General features: G+C 41.8%; 1 protein-coding gene across 1 annotated transcript; it reads right to left on the bottom strand.

Moving 5' to 3' along the window:
- Positions 1–1,520: 1,520 nt before the first annotated feature.
- On the bottom strand, positions 1,521–21,989 carry mindy3 (MINDY lysine 48 deubiquitinase 3). The gene is made up of 16 exons (XM_022765639.1): positions 21,894–21,989; positions 21,087–21,420; positions 20,204–20,283; positions 20,050–20,110; positions 19,751–19,951; positions 19,507–19,558; positions 18,650–18,764; positions 18,316–18,389; positions 18,091–18,170; positions 17,773–17,843; positions 16,692–16,772; positions 9,158–9,230; positions 7,011–7,083; positions 4,350–4,437; positions 3,430–3,501; positions 1,521–2,512 (listed from the first exon to the last, which is right to left on the bottom strand). Exons 2-16 carry the CDS (start codon positions 21,178–21,180, stop codon positions 2,363–2,365), a joined length of 1,365 nt encoding a protein of 454 aa, XP_022621360.1. The 5' UTR covers positions 21,181–21,420; positions 21,894–21,989; the 3' UTR covers positions 1,521–2,362.
- Between the last annotated feature and the right edge of the window lie 7 nt (positions 21,990–21,996).

Below are 21,996 nucleotides of genomic sequence, written 5' to 3' on the forward strand. Positions count from 1 at the left end.
GTGAATTAAACTCCACAGCCAGCCTCACAGTGTAGTAAAACTGCAGTGGAGCAGCACTACAGTCGGTGTGGCACTGGAGTGTGTTTTCTGTCAGAGGAGAGTTGATAAGAACCAGGTGAGAAGGTGAGGTAAAGAGTGGATGAGAAGAATCCCAACCTTGACCTGCCAGATGGAGAAGTTTTCTCTCCTTCACATCCTTCACCTGCCCTGTTCCCCTCCTTCAACACATTTCCATCCATCCACCCATCCTGCAACTCTGCCCCCTTCCTTTTTTGTTTCATTTCATGAGTGCAGACTTGTGCAGTGTTGTGTCAGAGAGAGATGAGAGTAAAGGACAGGGTCTGTTCTTTCTCAGCTATTGCTATGTAAATCTAAGACGAAGAGAGGAAAAAAAAAAAAACCTACAAAACTTGAAGCACGTACAGTAGGAGAGAGATGTGTCCTGTTTCTTTCTTCTCACACAAGAAAGATGGTGGTGATGATGGAGTGAGGGGGCAGCAGCCAGACGTATTACTGTTCTTTTGCCCCATTTGGCTTTAGTGCGGCTGCGTTATGATGTTGTCCGCCAGGTAAACTTTGCGTTTTAATGCAGCTCAGTTTCAGTGTCTGCTCACTTCCATCTGTGATCATTTTCAATCCAATAAAATTCTCACAGATATTCAATTTCCAGGAATACACACATTTACTCACATACTGTTCAGGTTACGTCCTGTCAGTCCGCCAATGTGTTCTGATCACAGATTTACTGCAGGTCGGTCAGGATTGATTACCGCACACACACAGTAGTACTTTGTATTTTACACACTGTGCTCACGTTCCCCTTCCCTTTCCTTTCCTTTTACAAACTCATAATGTGATCATTAAGCAGGCTTTTATGTCAGATTAGGCCCACATCCTTTCTCCATTAGACAAATCCATTAGACACACACCCGGCCAGTATTACAACACTCCTATGCACAGATACAGATTGGAACAAGCATTATCTGTACACACACACACACACACATAAACACAAAATTAAGAGCTGTCTTGTCCTAAGCCAGGACTAAATACTTAAATAGCATAAAGTGCTACTCCTCTAACTCTTAACATTTGTCTTGAGTTAAAGACTCAATAACACACAACATGGTGGTGACGTGCCAAACATGCCACAGTTTGGGATGCCTTATAAAAAGCCAGAGTTTCATTTGTCTTCTTCAGGGGAATTTTGATGATGAGCTAAGAAACGACAAGTTTTTTGTCCTAGGGGAAATATTTTGTTTACAGAGAGGTAATTAAGTCACCATCAGTGTCTTGGAGATTTAGTGAATAACTGATTTAGAGTCTCTCGGGTCATGAAACATACGTTTGGTGTGTGATTTAGAGAAGTGCAGACAGACCTTGGACATCCTGAAATCTGAGGCTGCAATGATGTCAGGGTCAGGACATGATATTTATTAGAAAAAGACACACAGAGGAGGACGTCTATGATTTCAAAGCAACTAAACCACACCATGTTTGAACAAAAAAAAAGTGTTTATTCCAGAACCTTTGAGTGCGATAATAAATACATGAGCACTTGGCCAACATACTAGTGTGGCGCATGAAGCAACCACACAGAGCACCTAAACCAGCTTCATCTTGGTGAAAACACTGAAGAAACCTCCTGCTCATATCTCCAGTTCTCTGCGTCTAGGTTGGTCCCTTTACGCTGTAAACGCTTATCAGTAGGCGTGACTGTGTGTGTGTGTGTGTGTGTGTGTGTGTGTGTGTGTGTGTGTTCTCATATGTGGAAGGCTTTGGTAGGTTTTCCCTCAAACAGTCCTATAGCTGGATTAACAGTAGTGCTTCACAGTCACAGACTGGCTGTGCATGTGGTTCAGCATGTGATTTGGTGACACACTACAGTCGTTGAACCAAACCAGTCTGCTCTCTAAACAGTGTCTAGCTGTATACTGCTAAACTGTAGCAGAGGTGTCGGCACAGAGCAGAGCTGTAAAAATAAACAGTCATTCAGTTTTTTTTTGTTTTTTTTTTAAATAATCACGTCATAAACATCCTGCGTGTCATATTACAAGCCATGGTGAACAGACAACAGCATGAACTGTAAAGGTGAATTTACATTTGTGTGGAATGTAAGTGAGAATGCAAAAATGGATCTCAGGCATGTAATGTTAAGTCCATCAAAGTGTTTGTCTCAGTCCCATGTTTGTGTGCATTCGTGTTTTTCTCATTTGTCTGCGTTGTATGTGTGTACGTGTCTCAGTCTTTGTGACATGCTGACCTGTCGGGGTCAGCGTGAAGAGGGGCAGCAGGAGAGGGGTGTGTGCGGAGCAGTAGTGGCCTGTCCACATACACAGACGCACACCAGACTGTGTCAGTGCTAGTTCAGTGAGGGGGAGCGGTCGGTCGTCCACAGCAGCTCGATGTAGGGCCACTTGGTCTGTAGGCAGCGCTTGACTGGAGTGTCGTCTGTCCGAACCATGGGGTCCTCAAAACCTAGCACCAAAGCTGTTCCTTCCACATACTCAACCTAAAAAACAAACACACACACACACACACACACACGAAAAAAAGTAGGTCAATACATAGTTAAAACAGAGTTAACCCAAAAATTCCAACACTTTGCTCAGGTTTGACAGGCTTCAACTCCATCAATCTCTTTTCAGACTCTTCCTCTGAAAGTGTCAGGGGTGAAATACAGAGGGACGGATGCACATATGCAACCGAGGCTCACAAACACACACACACACACACACACACACACACACACACACACACACACACACACACACACACACACACATACACATATACCAGCTGCAGGAGACTGCTGTCAGCAGGTCTGCTATTCCCATTTGGAGTTATGGGAATGGAATTGCCATCACAATCTTGTAGGCGCCTTGCTGCCATACGCATGTACGTGTGTGTGTGTGTGTGTGTGTGTGTGAGTGTAGGCGTAGGCATGTGCTTTTGTGTGGGCAAACATGTGGTGCCATTCCTATATTTTCAGGTAGCAGAATGGAAAAAAAGCACTTTTACAGACTAGACAAAGTTGACAGATGATGAAAGTGATATTCCTGAGTACCAGGTTTGTGAGCCGCCACCAGCTACATCCACTGACAATCATCCATCAAACTAAGCCTGCTTAATAGACCTGTGTTTGACCATTTATCACCGCTAGGCTGCTGACAGTGGCCTCTGTGTTGGAGAAACAGGAGGCTAAGCTAGGGTTTTTGGATGGATGGACAGGCTATTAGCCTCGCAATAGCTACTGTTTATTCTGGAGTGGTTGACTGCCTCCAACTGTGTGTGTGTGTGTGTGTGTGTATGTGTGTGTGAATGATGACAGGAAAAGAGGAGAAGTAATTGTAAGAGAGTAAGGGAATATGAAAAGGAACCACTACCATCAGTTGCTATTAAGAACCTGAATATAAAAGAGTGTCTTACCCTCTCGTTGTGGTTGGACTGTTTAAGTCCATTGTAGTGGTAGACGGGAAATGAGTCTGGGATTCCTGAATCCTGAAACACAGACGGGGAGCAGAGTGAAAAACATGCAATGTTGTCAGAGAGTCTTGCGGAAAACTGTTCCCACAGAGACGGGGGTAAAGACCCACAGAGGCAGAACATTTTTGAACTGAAAAGTCAAACCGACACATCTCTGCCTGCAACCAAGGCTTAATATTATATCCCACGTGTTAAATTTAAATGTGTGTGTGTATTGGTGTATGGAAGCAAAGCTCAACTCCAATTACCACAAACCACCCGACACTACAAAAATGTCTAAACAATGACTTTGAGCCAAAACACTCCCCATGACTTTGGCTTGAAGGTGCAGAATGCTAATAGGGTGCGTTCTCTGAGAGCGTGTCCATCTTCTCGTGTTTATGTGCCTATATATGAAACTCTAACCCTCACCCCAATCCCACGTGTGTCTGAGTGTGTGTCCAGTTGGCTAATGGTAGAATAATTTCTTTGCGGCTTGAGGCCATTCCTCTGGTGAGTCCCTAATGCCCTGATCACTTTAACACAGTTCCCCTCTATCTCTCCCTCTCTGTCTTCCTCACTCGCTCTGCCTCATAAAGGCGTCTTACAGCCCTTTCTAAACTTCTCAGCAAGTAACATCATATGAGGTTGAACACACGCATTGATTTCACATGAGACACCGCAGGAATGTATTTGGCATAAAAACCTTTGATTTGCTAAAACAGCACTCCACATATGCTTTGGAAATAGACATTAGTGTCACCCATATGTGTGAATACATGGCTCTTTTTCCACATGTTTTAACTGTGATGTGGATTGTATGACTGGTGGAAGGTATTTGTCATTTGTGAAGTGGAAGTACGTCTCTACAGACACAAACATACCTGATCAGGGAAGAACTCCAACAGGAACGGGCCCAGAAGAATTATGCCCAAACTCTCTGGATCCAGCTTGCTCTTCACCAGACTGACACTGAGAAGACACAGAAGATAGAAACAGAGATAGATAGGAAAGGAAGGAAATTAAAAGTTAGCAGAGGAAAACGGATGCAGAAACCCAGAGAGAGAACTGACATAAGGAACATGCACTTGAAAAAAACAGGGGACACAAAACAGCAGCCTGTGATGTCCCATGTATGAAAACTGAGACAAATTTACGATCCCCTTATCAGAGTGTGAAGTAATGATGCTGGTTTTGGTGAGTGTGTGCATATTTTCATGAATACCACGGTGCAACTAAATATACCTCTGTCCAGACATTCCTACTTGTTAGATCAGTGTTATTATTATTCCACCGTGATATAAAAAAATCTGGTCAGATTGCCCTTTTAAGGGAGTGAGGAGAGAAGCAGGGGTTATGCCCAGACACAGAACGAAGGCAATGATTGCATACTCAACTATTGATTTTTACAAGTGGTACGTGCAGCAGATGGTATACAGAGTAGACAATGACCCTGCTGAAGTGTCACTGAGAAACCCCACAAGAGTCACATGCGTTGTTATTTAACCACTTTCTGCTCTGTATATAGGGGAGTAAGAAAATGAGAAAATCTCCACAGGGGATCAATAATATCTCATTATTGTGAACAAGTGATTGTGTGTTGAAGGGGATCTTGAGTTGGCTGTTTGTGGTCGGTTTGTTCTGTATCCACTGCATGACTGCATATGACTTCATTTAAAAATGGACTGGACATGAGATGATGGTGCATACAAATGCCTACATTGAGCATGGCACAGTGTTTGGGTTATAATGCAGTCATATGATGTGTGTCTGGACTGGTGTATATCTGTCATAAATCTGTTCTAAATGTATTGTCTATTTTAACAATTATATGCAGACAAAAAATATAATTAGCTGGCTCTGAATTGAGTAAAAAACAATTTACAATTTTTTTAAGTTATAATATGTAATATATATATATATATATATATAGAGCTGTGTTCTTACATTTTCTTAACTTTTTCCAGAAATTCTCAAACCTAGGGAAATACATGATTTTAATCACTGTAACAGTCTTCTTGAGTTGGTCACCTGTCAGTGACATCATATCCCTTATGCCATGCGTCGGCGTTGTGGTTGCCTGCCAGAAGCTCACAATTGACTTTCATCCGGTTTTAAGCCACATTACACCTTGGTCATTTTTAACTATATATTTTAACCAGATGAAGGATTTTGGTCATTAGACATTTGGATCTTAAGTTATGAGAGAAAAAAGCCGAGCAAATGTTAGGCAGCTCAGCTCCCAACCCTTCCCTGATGTCCTGGGTCCACCGTACAGCATCAGCAAAACTGAATAACAAGCAATTCAAACCGGGAGAAGCTTATGGCAATGGTGGTGAAGACCACCAACCACTCCCACGATCCCATGACACATCACAACGTCACCCAGCTGTTTTTTTTTTATTTTTTTTTTTTATTGTTTTGCTTGAAAGACCCCATAGCCGCAGAAATTATATACTGAGCGTTTAATATTTTTCATTAATATCAAGAATAAGAAAACACCTTTATATTCTTCACAGTGTAACAAAATTATATTTTTTAAATGCTATTATACTGGCTGTTTCAATTCCATATTAGGATACAGAGCTGATTCAATGGTTGACAAAAATGTTCTAAAACTGATTGAAAATGCAGGAAAAACTTAAGGGCATTTGCTTTTTGGTGGATTTATACTTTTTTATCATAAAATTTCAAAGTTTCATTACATTATAAAAAATCACAATATACAAGAATTCCTGTTTTTGAGAATGGATAATTCTGCCAGAAACATTACACAACAAATGATGAAGAGACTATAATTCCTTGAAGCTGTATCCTGACTTTTGCTGAGAACAGCCAGTGTCTACAAAATTGGTTTACCACAAATGGTAGCAGCTTACTGACATAGGTCATACGATATGTAGAAATACTAAGTCACAGGCAACTTGCAAACAGTTTGCACTCGTCTTCCATGAGTGATGAAAGTCTGTACTTTAGTACTTCCAGATACTCATATTAAATCATTTTTTTCTCAAGCACAAGATGCTATTTTTTTTACATGGAGGTATCCCTGCAATAACTCTCTAGTTGTTTGGTAAGGAATGAGACTTTTTGCACTGGGAGTCTCCCCACAGTTTACTGTGTTGTGTTGTGATGTATCAGCCATCTGGGGGTCTGCAGAGCAGATCAGTGGTCCAGTGACTTGGCCGGGACCACAGCTGCAGCGTTAGGACTTACTGTTCCTCAGATGAGAACGTGCCTCTGTTTGAAGCGGCACTTTAAAGCGTTTCCTCCCTCTCTCAATCTTTCTTCCTGCCGTTAATGATCTCCCTTCTAAGCCTCTGTTTCTGACTTTCTTTATTTCGTTCTTTCTTTCTCCCTGAGCTTTTATAGTGAGCTCTCACTGGTCTAACTTTATAGGAGCCTGGTAGTGAAACATGAGCATACGGCGGCTGACCTGGCCTGGCCGTGACTTAAGAGTTAGAACTTTAGAAGCTCTACAGGTGCCACACACACACACACACACACACACACACACACAAAGCCTTGAACATGCAAGCACTTACTACTCAGGCTCTGAGACAAGGTCAAGGGCTTTCATCACGTCCTCTAGCAGAGACTCTGGGATGAAGCCATTATCTGCAGAGAAAGAGAGAGAGAAAGAGAGAGAGGGAGACAGAGAGAGAGAGAGAGAGAGAGAGAGAGAGAGAGAGAGAGAGAGAAAGAGAGGGAGGGAGAGAGGGAGACAGAGAGAGAGAGAGAGAGAGAGAGAGAGAGAGAGAGAGAGAGAGAGAGAGAGAGGGGGGGAGAGAGAGGGAGAGAGAGAGAGAGAGAGAGAGAGAGAGAGAGAGAGAGAGAGACAGAGAGTGACATAAAGAGGGGGTGATGCACTGGCTGACCCTGGACAAAACATAAAATACAGGCTTCATATGGCACAAGCACTATTTACATCATGGGCCCTGGGGAATTAACTCATCTGAAAAAACAAAAACAAAACATAAAACAGCCACAACAAAATCATACACACACATGCACACACCTTGTCCTTTCTCTCTGACCTACATTCCACTGCCATGATGATGATTGCTTTACCTGAGAGGAGAAGCTTTAAACACTAACATGTGTTCTTGGCCAAAAGACTGTTTGTGTGTGTCCAGGCACTTACAACATGTCATTGTGTGTGGCCTGTTGTTTAGATAAATACATAAACCCCGAGTGTGCTATGAAGAAGATTAACTGACAAGTGCTCTGCTTGTCCACTCTCAAGCAACTCAATCTTGCTTTTTCACTGCCTAATGTTATTCTGTCTCCGTGACAACTGAAAGTTTGACAACCGGCAGAGAGGGTGCACACACTCTACACAGGGACAATGACAAACTCCAAATATTAAAGAACATGCTGAGACAGTGGGTTTCCGAATATATGTCTAGTGAGTCACTGTAGTGTGTGTGAATGCATCTGGCGCCTTTTTTCCACAACACAAGGAGCTGTGCTGACTCCACATGTGACACACACAGATTTATGAGCCTTTTTGCACAGCACTCAACTGTGCTGCTGGCGATGGCGTTTGTGTATACACTACGGTTTGTGAATTGTGTCTTAGCACAAAAGGTGTGTGAGAAAAAACTATATGGTTTGGGCAGACGATAGCAGATGTGGATCTGAGAACATGCAAAGTGGTATTCTGTGCAACAGGAGGAGACAGATGAAGAACAAGTGGAAAGGAAAACCCCCCCCCCAAAAAAACGATAGACAGTTATGTTTACATATTCGTTGTCGAAGTGCATGGCGCCGACGCTATAACATTGAACCACCACATACAAAAAGATGGCTACAAATCAGCATGTTGTTCCTACACGCCAGATACTGAATAATTTTTGTTATGAGTAAGAGTATAGCACACTTCATTTCACAATAAAAACACATAAACATGAACATATGCGTTACAAGGGCTGAAAGCTCTTGCAACATGGATAACTCCAAGTGTGTGCTGTTAAAATGCTCATGTCTTGAGTGTGACTCCCAACATCTCAGCATCTCTCCGTCCATGTCTCTTGTCTCCACGGCAGACAAAAAACAATACACAACAGATGTTAGGACTAAATGTTTCATTTCAATGCTCTTTCTTGTCCCTAAGTGCTCATGAACGCACAATTACCCCGCACTGTAATCTTGAGGCTACATAAATGAACGCTGCAGACATCCGACTTTCATTTCTTGTGACATGACAAACTATCCACCCTAAATCTTTCTACTGTCATCGTGTGGCTTTCTGTGTCCTTCCCCTCGCCTTTTACCCCAGTCACCTGGAAGTGACAAGAAAGGAGGTTTAGGAAAGCGAGGAAGAGAGGGAAAGAGCAGGATGGTTGACTCAGCTGTTGGAGGAGCTGATCTCACCAACCTAAACAACAACAGTGGAGAGGAGAGAAACAGACCCTGTGGAAGAGAATAACAGAGAAGAAAGAGAAAGGAGCAGGGCCACAGTGGAGGATATGAATGAATCTGCTCAAACAGGAAGGAGCAAAGAGACACATGACAGTTAAAGTGAAAGTTTGGATTAATTAAAGTATTTTAATATAGTTGGTGTACTTGTTAGAAAATAAAACATAATGCCCTAAAAACAAGTGAGCAGGGGGTGAAGGGCAGGAGATATGAATCATTAGCAACATAATGATCATGTGCACAATACATATGATACAAACACGTTCATTACCTTCAGGATCAAATGACTGGAAGACCCTCCTTGCCTGTTCTGATGGAGACTCTGGACCTACCAGGGACATCTCCTACAGAAAGACAGCCAGGAAGGAGAAACAGAAAGATGGGAAGACATAAAAGAGAGATAATGGAGGGTGAGAAAGAGAAGATTAAAAAGGTGAGAGATTGTGCATGACAGCATGAAGAGTTCTGACCTAAAAGTGACCACGTAGAGATTTCTGAACTAAGTGAGGAGACAGAGAGCGATAGAGAGGGGAGGAGATCACATTTTGGGATATTGTGGCTTCATCAGTGCTGAAACATTAGAACAGTTCAGTGCAGCGTGAAGTGATCAGACAATCATCAAGATGTACTCAGGACTAACAGATTTTGATTGTTCTTGTCAAGGCTTTAGCGGGACTAATGTATAACAAACTATACTCAAGACATGCAGCCAACATACAGCACCACCTATTGTATTGTGTGTGTGTGTGTGTGTCTGTGGGTAATCTAAGGAGCCAGTGCAATCACCAGCGTCCATTCGGTTATTAACTGATCTGCTGATAAAGTTAGACGGCTTGTTTTCACTCCAAACACTCAATCAGGAAATCGAGTCTTACAAATACAGCCTGTGATTTATGACAAGATCTACAGTGTTTGTTTGTTGGTGAAACTCAGAGAGAGTAGTGTTGGCAAGGAAAGAGGTAGTGTGTATGTGCATCAAGAAGGTGATGCCTCTTGTGACTGGCCTAAATAAACCAAGGGCCTTAGCGTGCTTCAGACAAAGTGCTCATCAGATCATTTAACTGCATATAAAACCCCTTCCAATCACAAGATTTTCATTTTGACAATTTTTAGGAATATGACAATCATGCCAACTTCATGCAGTGACAGGACAGGTGCGCATATATGAGAAAGTAAGCAGGGTTTGAACTTCTCTCTCTCTCTTTCAAGCCCTCTTAGTTAATTCTTTAGTGTAAGGGATTCATAGGATTCACTGTGTAGAAACAACAAATACAAAAAGACACCAAGATTTTGGAATGGGAAAATGGAAGCAGAGTGATGCAGCCAGGGGGAGGGAGGGTTAAAAATGTTTTGCCTTCAGATGAACCACTGAACAACCAAGTCTGTTTAAAGCACAGTGAAGCCTTAACAGTCTAAAGTCAGATGCCCTTGACAGATCTCATGGGATAGGAACTTCTTCTCATGCCCTCTCTCATCTTACATTTCTAAGCATTGTTCAACATTTTTAAACTTATTGTGTGTAAATGTAAAAGCTTCCTAACCATTAGTTCCTGATGAATAAATTTGCAAGCAAACAATAATAATAAGTGCAAGGGTGAGTGTCATAGTTCACTGAAAATATCCTGAATGAATAATTAGAGAAGTGTAAGTAAAATAAAAAAAAAGCTTAAAGGAGATAGAGGGGATATTTTACCAAGAGAGAATAAAATTCAATACTTCATAAGATGGCTTTTCAGCCTTAACTGTCTCTCTCTCTCTCACGCACGCACGCACGCACGCACGCACGCACGCACACACACACACACACACAAAGTGTGCAGGCGAGAGTCAGAGGGTTCTCACTGTTCCTCCATATGAGTGAGGGAGGGATTGTATTTATGACAACGAAGCGCTGGACAAACACAGCATGTTTTTGGAGAGCAAATGAACCCTGCTCATCTCCTTTAGCTGGCCTTTATTAAAGCTTGAGCCTCAGATCCATGCAGGCTGCTTGGGTTTCACGGTCCACTTATTACTGTACTCAGGGCTTACTCAGGGAGAGAGGGGTTCAGGGGGACAGATCGAGAAGAGATGACTCCCAGCTGCCGGCTCTTCAGATGCAAAAAGAAACAGTTACAGACTAGCGAACACGCGCTCACACACTGTTCTGTCACAGAGTATATAGCAGAGCCCTGATGTGTTAACATTACAGGCTCCATAAATCTGACAGTAGATTTGTCATTGGCTAGATATGTCTGTGTTTCACTTTTAGGGGTAGACAAGGGTCATTTTGCCAATCTCATCGGAATAAAGTGCTGAAAAAGTTCCTTAGCGGTTGTCTCTATCTGTGCAGACTAATTCATTAGATGTAGGATTAACAGTGATGTATGTATCTGAAAACATGAACTGTTTTGATAAACTGCATCTTTGCCTTTTACCAGAACCCGCAAATAAGTCTCCTCTGAAAGTGATGAAATGTCCGATGAGCATCATGAACAAAAGCGTAGTTGACACAGTTTATTATCTTTCAGACCAGGATGGACACATTTGGTGTAAATCACCTGGTAGTACTATAGTTGCAGGATGTCAACACTTGACAAACACTAGTATGTGGACATCCCCAGACAAACAAAACATACTTTTATGGCTAGTCTATACACGCCAATATGGCTAATGAGCACAAGGGAAAGAATAGGGAAGACAATGACTCACATGAACATAGGATCATGCACATGCACACAAACGTACATAATGGCACCAGAAATAAGGTGATTGTGAGTGTGTGCTTGTGATGACAGGTCTGCTTGGTTGTCTTTGATCTCTGTTTTATTAGAGGCCTGAGGAAGATGCTGCTGAGTTGGAAAACATGTCATGGAGCTAACACGCTCCACAGGGAAGGTGTGTGTAAGTGTATGTCTCAGCGTTTCTTTGCACTCATGCCTACTGTGTTACAGTATGTGTGTGAGAGTGTGTGTGAGTGTGTGTCTCCAGAAAGGAGAGAGAATATCGGTGCAATAATTAGACAGGTCCACTGCTGAAGTGTGTCCTGGAGTACTGCATTCTATTCTATTTGGCAGTGGGCAAACATTCATACTCATGCAGAGACACGGTACAATGACACACACGCACACAACACACACACACACAAACACACACAAACACACACACACACACACACACACACACACAGCTTTGTGAGTGTGCCTTATGAAATGAAGGAGCACATTCCAATCCCCACAGTCTGACTTTTTTTTTTTTTTTTTTTTTGCACAAACCCTGGACCTCCTTAACAGAGAAACAACAAGCTACCCTACAAAGGAACAAAGCAAGAACAACACCCGCACACCACTCCGAGGACTTAAATACACAAAGTAATGCAGAACAGTTGCTCTGAGCAAAGCCAGAATACATTTATTGAAATTGAACATGTCAAATGAACAAAGGGCTTTCCTGTAAGCAAATGGGAGAGTGTGTATGTGTCTTCTCAGTTAGGTCAGGACTACTGGACATTTCCAGGCTTGTCCCATAACACAAGACACATACGGCATTATAAAGTATATGTGTGATCCTATTTTTCTAATCAACAAACCAGACTTCCTGCATCACACCTTCAGAGATAAAGTACCAAACTTAGCTGACATCCAACTAACTTCTTTACTTTATATGAGTATCAACTACTGACCACTGCCTAAACCTTCACCTCTAGCCATTAGCACTTCTGTTGTTCCGTCCTTACTAGACTTAAGTGGCTCTCTTAGGTTGACAATCCCCTGTAGGCCCTTTTCCTCTCTTGCTCTTTCTCTTGCCCAATTTTACCCCTTTTTACCTACTTTTTCCTGCTTTAAGTAGGTACTCCAGTTTTAGAGTATTTCCTCCCCTCCCACCCTTGACTTTTTCTTCCATTCTTCCTTCTCCCTTTCGTCCTTTATCTCCACATGCTACCTCAGGAAAGACAGGGAAGCATAGTAGACTAGAGTTACTCTTTCTTTCCTTTTAGTCTACCCAAAGAGCTATTGTGTGTGCTGAGAGGCTCTGAGTGGCCATAGAGTGCATCTGAAGGGATCGGTTTCGAGACAACAAAGCAGAGGTCTCGGACAGTGTCTCCTGCCTTGTTCCTAGTTTGTATCGACAGCTTCACTACATGACAGGAGGAGGAGGAAGGTGAAGAGACAGTCAGTGTCTGATTGTTTGTTATGTAGAGTGTATGTGTGCTTGTATATGTTTGTTTTGTTCACCTCAACTGGCCTTTGTCGGAGTACAGGAAGCAATGGAACTCCTCTCCCTCGCTACATAAGGACTGCCTGCAGTATCAACTGTATGCTAACGTCTGTGAGTCTGTGTTTTAGGTGTGACAGACAGGACAAAGCAGTGATTTATGGAGCTGTCTTGGATGAGAAAGACTGTGTCTCATCAGAAAAGTGAGGAGCCACCAGAGGATACTTACACAGCGTAATGATGGCTCCTATAACAGAGACCAACACACGGGGGAAAAGGAAGAACAGTGCAGCACACACACACTGACACAGAGAGCCTTTCATCCTACTACAATGGCTTTTGGTCTGACATGTCACAGATTATTAATGACCGTTAATGCACACTGCTTTGTTATTTTGTGTTTGTGTGTGGCCCGCACCCTCTGATCATACGAAGATCAGAGAGTAATCCTGTTTAACAGAAAGCACACCTTTCTTATGACCTATTATATTCTTTTCTTTTTTTAATATTCATTCTTTGTATTGTTCAAACTACCCTCAGGGGGTGGGTGTGGGGGGCACAATTCAATATTATTGTTTATCAACTCAGCATTGTCATCTTATGTTGATATGATTATATCATGGTATCATTTTCAATTTCATTCATTTTCATTTAGTATCATGATATATAATTTGTGAACTGTTGGAGGCTCATTAATAGCCTTGAGGACACATACTCAAGGTTCACTTAATAGCTTTGACACCTGAGCAAGTTCAATTGACTGAAGAAGGCTGTGGGATGCAGTTAAAAGCTATAATGATTTCAGCCATACAGTAAATGTAATGTCAATAAAGCCTCATTGAATTAAACTAACCTACATTAACTGTGTCTGTATACTTGTGCTCCAAGCTTCTGCTCTTTACCAGTCCTTAAAGGATATTCTGTGAGTGCAGACAGAAGCTGGAGTCTTAAGGGACACAGAGCGCCACAGCGGCTGCTCTCCTTCCTAGTAAATCACTGACCCAGAACACAGCTACTGTACACATACACACACAAAAACACACACGTAACTCCCTGGAGAAGCAGAGATACAGCCTGTGAACCTCATCACTAAGCAGGAGGAGAGTAAAGAGTGATGAGAAATGTCACAAGAGGATCACCCCCACCCGCTTTCCTGAGTGACCACTACCCCACTCTTTAAAGTGCATCCTTCCTTTCTACTTCCCTTCTTCCTTTTTCCTTCCCATGAGGGACCAATAATCTGAAGAGGTTGGCTGAGGTGCGCTGGGGAATCCTTTTCTTGGGCAACCAACCCACAGTATACTGGAGTGGATAGTTACTTCAAAGACAAGCAGGGGGGAAAGGAAGGAAGAAAGAATCCTTTTCTAGACAAAATGCTTGATATGTCTCATCCATCACCTGTCCCTTTTTGCCTTCACTCTCCCTGTCTCTGTCTTCCTTTCTTTCCTTCCTCTGGCGTCTCAGAAACTCTTGTCCAAAAACAGATCCCATTACATGCCATTATACACACTCAGGATCTTTCTCGTATGCACATACACATTAATACAACAGAGGGCAGAGAGTGTGGGGGGTGTTGTGGGTAGGGATTGGAGATGGTGGAATGGCCTTTGTGTAGGTAGATTAGATAAAAAAAAAACACTAATGCTATTAAGCTGATGGTCTGAAAGCCACAGTCACAGACTGACAGGGACTCGGGGGAATACACACCCGTCTCCAAAGGCAGACAGAAGGTGCCGCTGACACATCAGAGGCAGGGATCAGGTTTTCTGCTTTTGTGGAGCTGATGGTTCTATATCGAAGCTAAAAGCTACATAACCAGGTAGCATGTATTTTTGTATCATGAAACCTGGGAAATCTCAGAGTGCTTCAAATTAGCTCTAAACATAGATTCCCTTTCAAAGAGGACAGGGTCACACTGAGCGAGGTCTACCAACAGAGTGCCCTTGCTCCCATGTCTTCCCCCCTGAGCTTGGTCTCAAAGTTGTAGAGCCCGCATAGTGTAGTGTCAGCCGTGTGCGTCAGTATATATGCATGCGTGTGTGTTCACAGTCTCCAACGGGACAAATGGATCCAGATGGGAACTCTGGAGTCACATTCCATACAGGAAGCCATCCACCTGAAGTTACACACACATACACACACATAACACTAATGCTAATCAGGATTAGGTTCCCTGCGCTCTGGAATTTGTGTGTAAGAGTCAGTCTGTGTGTGCGTGTGTATATGTGAACATGTCACTAGTGCCGGGGGAGTTGTAGCAATCGGTAAGTCATCAGTGCATGCATGACGACTTTGGGTCATCACTGAGCCAACATATGATCCACTCGCCTAGCAGGCTTCAGCTTGTAACTTAGCTTTTAATCAATGGTATATTAAGGGTGTGGCCTTATGATGGAGATGACTGCTTGGGATTTTTCTGCCTCTCTGGTGCCATTTTCACAACAGCAGGGAGAATCAATTTGCTACGACCAAACCTGCCAGCTTTAATACACAAGCTACAGCAATGTATTACATTACATGTTCACCAATAGAGATGATAAACATGTTTGTTTGAGTGCAATGAGGGTAAGCGGGCGGACACACGCACACACACGCACGCGCGCACGCACGCACACACACACACACACACACACAAAAGCGGTGATCTGATGATTCATACTTCTACCCAAGTTTCTTTAAAAGTTACAACAGCAGGGTTGACCTCAATTACAGTGAGCATTCTGGACCTTGTTGCACAGGCCTGTGCATGTATGTATGTGCAGACGTGTATATCTGAGTTGCTGCTGGTGCAGGAGCACGATGTTATGACCCTTTTCCAAGAATTTCCAAGAGCTTTCACCACATGAACCTGGTTCCAGTTTTTTTTCCTGCACTGCAACACCTTTCACCCAAAAACTACCTACACTGATGTGCTTTCTTTTGAAAATACAAACCTCCGGAGTACAACAACTTGTAAAGACCCGTCATTTGATTGCACTCAAAACTTATCACTACAATATAACATCAGCTCTCTTTTTTTTCATTTCAGTTATTCAAATTTTTTTCTGGAGGTTCTGAGTTCCTGGGACTATTTTGTACAACAAAACCATGTTCTTATGAACAAGTGCCAGAACAGAAATATGTGTGATCCATTTTGTTGGAATAAACCCGACAGTGAAGGTAGACAGAAGTATACTGTAAATGGAGTCCAAATTCAGCAGTTTACGTCATGGCCGTATATTATGAACAACACATTGTTTAGCAGATCACAGATGGTTGAGAAACTAAAATCGTGTGCTCGTGTGCATGTGAGAGAGAGCGCGCATTAGGATGACTGTGTGCGAGTGTGTGGAAACAGAGCTTTTTTTTTCTTCTTAATGCTGGATAGGTGAAAAGCCAAGAAACAGCACAGGCCATATATGACTATCTCCTGCGCTCAATTTTCCCTCCCCTCCCTTTCTGCCTCTTTTTTCCCCCACATTGATATCTGATCTGCACTATATTAAATCTGTTAAGCACATTCCATATTTTGGTTTTTCTAACCTGCTGAGGAGACTGGCTTATATTACACTCTGTGTGTCTGTGTGTGAAATATGTATTTACTTGCTTATGGATGAATGTATTGAACTTGCCTTGGTGAAAAACACAGAGAGGTGAGTTTCGCTGCCAAGGATCCAAATAGGGAACTTTGGAGACTTGAGGAATGCCCCGACCTGAAACACACACACACACACAGAAAAGGAATGCACAACAAATGTGTGTGTAATTTTCATCATGAATCACAGACTGCTCAACGTGTAACAAGTCTTTTTTCATGACACACATTAATATTTTAACAGACATAACATGTCAGAGTATAAGAACAGCATGTTACTTTTCTGGACCCTCAACAAATAGTACTCTGTAATGAAATGTATATGATCAAGGTGAACTTAATCAATTTCCATTTGGACCGTCTCTTATAAGACACATGCTCTTCTGAACAATGGCATTATATCCAGCTTCAACTTCCTTTCCATACAACAATAAACCAAATAGCACAATGTTATATGAACAGCATACATTCTGACACACTGCAGACCTCTCCTTACTTGATATGAGTTGGTCTCTTAAATCACTCTTAACAGCTCTCTAGTTACTTTGGCAACTATCTACTTGCTATTAACATATTATAGCTGCCTACATTGTCTCTGGAGAGTTCATGCCTCAACTCCAGCATTTTTGGGCTTGCTTATGTTGGCAATGATAAATAAACAGCAATGATAAATAAACAGCCAAGATTCCTGTTTTGCAAGATGACGAAAATGTGTCACGTCACATGTGTTTTCAAATTGCTTTTGTGGTCTATTTTTGTGTGTTTCAGTACATGTGTGCCAGAAAATAAAAGTGTAGAATGAGTGGGGAGTTTACAGCAAGTCTGTTGGGACTATTCCGTACAAACACATATTTTCACATGGGAGCTCTCACTGTGGTTTGTGCTTCACTTATTGGAAAAGTCTCACTTCTCAGAGTCACACAACACTGAGCATTTGTGTGTTTATTTGTTTTTGTAGTGCTCTCTTAGCTTATACAATTGGTGTCCATCTCAATTCATAGCGAATCTTCATCAAAAAATAAAAATCCACAAATCCTCTGCAGATTCACCATGAGAAAGCACTGAATGGTTTGTTGTTTTTATTGCATTATGTTCTAAGAGCCTGTATGTGTCTGTACCTTGCAATAGCGTAGGGATTCCATAAGCGTCAGGAAGCCAACTGATGCTTGTTTATGTATGCCATGTAGTTCTATAAGAGAAGAAAGAGGAAGAAAGAAAAAAAGACGAACACAATGTGAATTTGTTAAATTATGTCAAACTGGTATTAATTTGTGCTTTTTATGCAATGCTGTGGGTTGTGTGTGGGAATTATTGCCGTCTGATGGATATGGGTTAAATCTGGAGCCATAAAACTGAGCTCTGTGAGTGTGATGTGTGTGCCTCTTGTGGGAATATGACATTTCTGTGTGCAAGCAGTAACTACATGGAAGTCTTACTCATGCCAGAGCATTCCCTGTCTCCATCCCAGACATTAGACACAGCGTGGCCAGTTACAAGGAGGTTAACCAGGCTCTGACTGCAAAAGATAAGAAAGGAGACATCAAGAAAATATAAGAAATCATATGCCCTTTACCACGCAAAAAAAGGAGCTAGCATAATGTTTAACTTGCTGTAACAGTGTAACTGATGTGGACAATAGGTAAGGAGAGCTGTTCCTATACCTGCCATGACCATGCACAGGGTCTATGAGAGGCTCCATCGTGTCCTGGATCTCATTTCGTATATTTTCTATGCCCTGCACAGAAAGAACCAGAGGAGGGTTTTTGTGTATTTGAACATTGATGCGACGGTTGGGAAAAATGACTTAACATGCTAAAACACACAGATTAAATACCCATTAATAAAAAGAGGTTTTGTGTTTGAGACTTTTTAAAAAAAAGTTTTTATGTAACTATCACTTCTTTCAAATGACAGAGAACATCACCAATATCATAATTTCCATTCAGTATCTAATATTTCTATCCCTTTCTCCATCCAGCCATTTATTTAATTTACCTTGGTTAGGATGACTGAGTAGAGGAAAAGCAAGACTCCACAGCACCCCCTCCAGGTGTGGTAGAGAGACAGCACCTCCTCTCTGAGATCAGACACTGACATTACAGTCCGCTTGCTGCAAAAGAACAAACACCAAGATGACTTATGAACCACTCAAAAGACATAAGATTTGTTGGGTGTTCTGAGGTCATTAAATGATACTGATGTATTAACTGCTTTCATTATGCCAGGATGGTAAAGATAACTTTCATGACAGGGCACAAATCTACTAAATGCAGCAGAGGACAAATAAAAAAAATCTAATCTTGTCTGTTTGGAGCCACTTTTCTCTTTTGCTCCACCTTGGAAATCTTGCTTGTGGGGTTGTCTGTCTTAGATAGCATGCACTTCCTCACTGTGAGTCAGCATTGCTTTTTGCTGACTGTGGTCTCAGCTGCCAGTGCACTTACAATGTGATGAAATTTCAATATTCCTCTGGCAAGTGCAGCCTTGCATTCATTCAGTTTGTGTGTGAGAAAAGGTAGTGAGAGGTAGTTTTTTTTTTTTTATTAGGCAATCAGTGAAAGTGCTGATTCAGCAACTTGTGAGCAGAGTGAAATAGCTAATTCAATGTGAAAGCCAAGTCTAAGAGACTAGATTAATCAAATACTCTGCTGATACTATCTTCTGAGAAACAGGTAGTTCTCTATTCTATCGCTGCATATTGGCAATTGTAAATCCAGGATTTGTGAGGTCTTAATCCCCACAGAAAACCACTGTATTATTTATTTTCAACATCATCTGCGTGTAGGAAGAAACAGTAATGAGCATAAAGATGGAAGGTGTTAGCTGTGGTGAGAATGTTAAGTGTCACTTACTGCAGAACACTGTGAAATCGCTCAAAGCCAAGGTCCTCGGCAGCCAAAGCAGCTAGGCACAAGAAAACACACATACACTGTGGTATCAGAGCATGACACAGCAAAACCCCACACTGTCAAATAGTTTGTCATTAAAAGTTACTATTCTTGTGAGGGCGATACTCTGGTGAATAAGTGACCACTCATGTTTGTGTACTGTCATCGTGAATGTGCATGTCGCATGTGAATGTGACGTAAGACTCACTGGGCTGCTGCTCCTGTGGTGGCTGGCTGCTCTCTGGCATGTCCTGTGTTTGTGACTGTGACTGTGTGTTAGTATGTGTGCTAGTGTGTGGGCTTTGTCCCTTTGCCCAGGTCACCAGGCAGAACCCAGTGGAGGGGCTGGAACAGGCAGACTCCAGGATTTCACTCAACGTGGAACACAGGGCTGTTTTTTGCTCCTCTTCTAACAGACACAAACATAAAACATGCATGATTTAATTGGTCAGATATATAAAACAATAGCCGAAAATAATGGTCTGGATGTTTCTGTGGATAATCTACCTGACATCTGTCTCCAGTTGGAACTTTCTCTATTAAAGAGAATGTTCTTTAAGAGAAAAGCCTGCAAAGAAACACAAACTCAATATATAATATGCTACACTTGCTAAGTATTGTTTGTCCATAGTCTGCCCTCACAGACTTAACTAAACCATACCTGGACAGGTGCAATGACAGCACATGGCCCGCCTTCAAACTGCTCTAGTGCTGTGTGCTCATTCTCACTGAAAACAAATCCTGTGATGAAGACAAAAAAAATCTCATGTGTTAACAGAGACATCTTAAATTTTTTCACAGTAATATCAAATAAGACATTTGTTTTAGACATGTTCACCTGCACACATTTGAGAACCAAAAGAGCATGCATGGTCATATTTAAAGCTACAACAATGAATCTATTAATAGATTAGATGACTGAGAGAGAAACTTAATTGGCATCTATTTTGATCATCAAATAATAGTTTTTAATAAGTTATATTTTTTAGAAAACAAAAAAAAAGAGTTTGTATATTTTCTATGATAGTAAACTGGACATCTTTGGGATTTGGTTTTAAAAACCAAATGACAAAACCAGGCATTAGACAATGCCACTTTAGACAATGAGAAATTGGGCTTTGGGCATTTTACACCATTTCCTGACATTTTTTAGATGAAACGATTACTTGATTAATCGAGAAAATAATTATCAGATTAATCGATATTAAAAAATAATTGTTAATTGCAGTCTTAGTCATATTGAAGGCCGGGAATGACTCAGTTATTCAGGCTAAACTCTGTGGAAGGGCTAGCCACCCATGTGCAGAAACAGGAATGATTATCTGGAGTATACATAACAGCAACTTACATGACAGCATGGTATTTTAGTGCTTATCTGGCTTTCAATTAGAGAGGAGGATCTAACAACTAAGAATACCTGTGGTACTGTTTTGGACAGAATTAAAGCTTGGATACACTTAGCATCCCTGTTTCTGAGTGAATATGCAATATGTAACACGAAAGCACTTCCATTCATATCATCAGACTGAGACAAAGTATCATACCTTGGGTCCATCTACGGAAGATGGAGGCAGACACTCCTCCATTGGAGGGTCTCCCCCAAACCAAATCCACCACCTCTTTATTTAACTCCGACATGACAACTTTCACTGCTGGTAAATCCAAAGGCACTCCCTCTTCAGTCCAACAGCCAAGTGGGGACCACAGAGGTCTGTTGAGGCCAACTCGCAAGTTCTTCTCGAGGTCGACAGTCCACTTCTCTCGGCAGGTCGAGCCTGTGGCATTGGCCACAAGCTACCTGTGTAGCTATCCACAGTCTGACTCGAGAGGCTGGCAGCAAACTGGCGGGTAGGAATGACATCAACGTAGCCACAGCAGCTTGAAAAGTAATGGGACCACAACATACGTTAAAATTATGCTCTAATGCTAATAGCAAGCACATTTTTTAAACACACACTTAGCTGCACTTCTAAGACAAGCGTCGCGCGATTTCAGACTATATAGACAATATAAAGCTATATACTCGCTAGGTTTACCAATAAGCTACAAAGCTAACATTGGCGTTAACGTCATATAATTGATTAAAACGAAGTACCGACAGCAAAATAACGATTAGCTAATTCTGTGGCAGCGTTGTTACTTCTTATATTGTTGTGGAATTGTTGTGTCGGTGATATTTTTAAGAGCTGAGTTGGCTTAGCAATGTCAGCAGTTAGCATTAGCATTACTACTAGCAGCTAATCTTTCATTGCTTTGTCATTCAGTGACTTCTCAGACGATACCGATAACGACAGTTGTTGAATGAATTCATACTGTTTGTTATTAGTTAGATGACATGCAATCATTATTACCTTGATTCACAGTCGAGTAATGGGTTTCCGTGTTGATTATATATTTTTGGTAGCAATTGCACTATCACCAACGTCTCTGTCATTCGTTTATTTACAACAGAAT

Source organism: Seriola dumerili, unplaced genomic scaffold (assembly GCF_002260705.1).
Source record: "Seriola dumerili isolate Sdu_G_001 unplaced genomic scaffold, Sdu_1.0 BDQW01000723.1, whole genome shotgun sequence".
In the NCBI taxonomy this organism is placed as follows: Eukaryota; Metazoa; Chordata; class Actinopteri; order Carangiformes; family Carangidae; genus Seriola; species Seriola dumerili.

Bases quoted from the DNA above. Each gene is read 5' to 3' on its own strand.
- mindy3 (XM_022765639.1), bottom strand. From the start codon at position 21,180: ATGTCGGAGTTAAATAAAGAGGTGGTGGATTTGGTTTGGGGGAGACCC. The intron at 18,765-19,506 runs GTAAGTGACACT...GTTCTTTTGCAG, and splicing joins CGATTTCACAGTGTTCTGCA to CAAGCGGACTGTAATGTCAG. The intron at 17,844-18,090 runs GTAAGACTTCCA...CTTCTCTTATAG, and splicing joins CAGGGAATGCTCTGGCATGA to AACTACATGGCATACATAAA.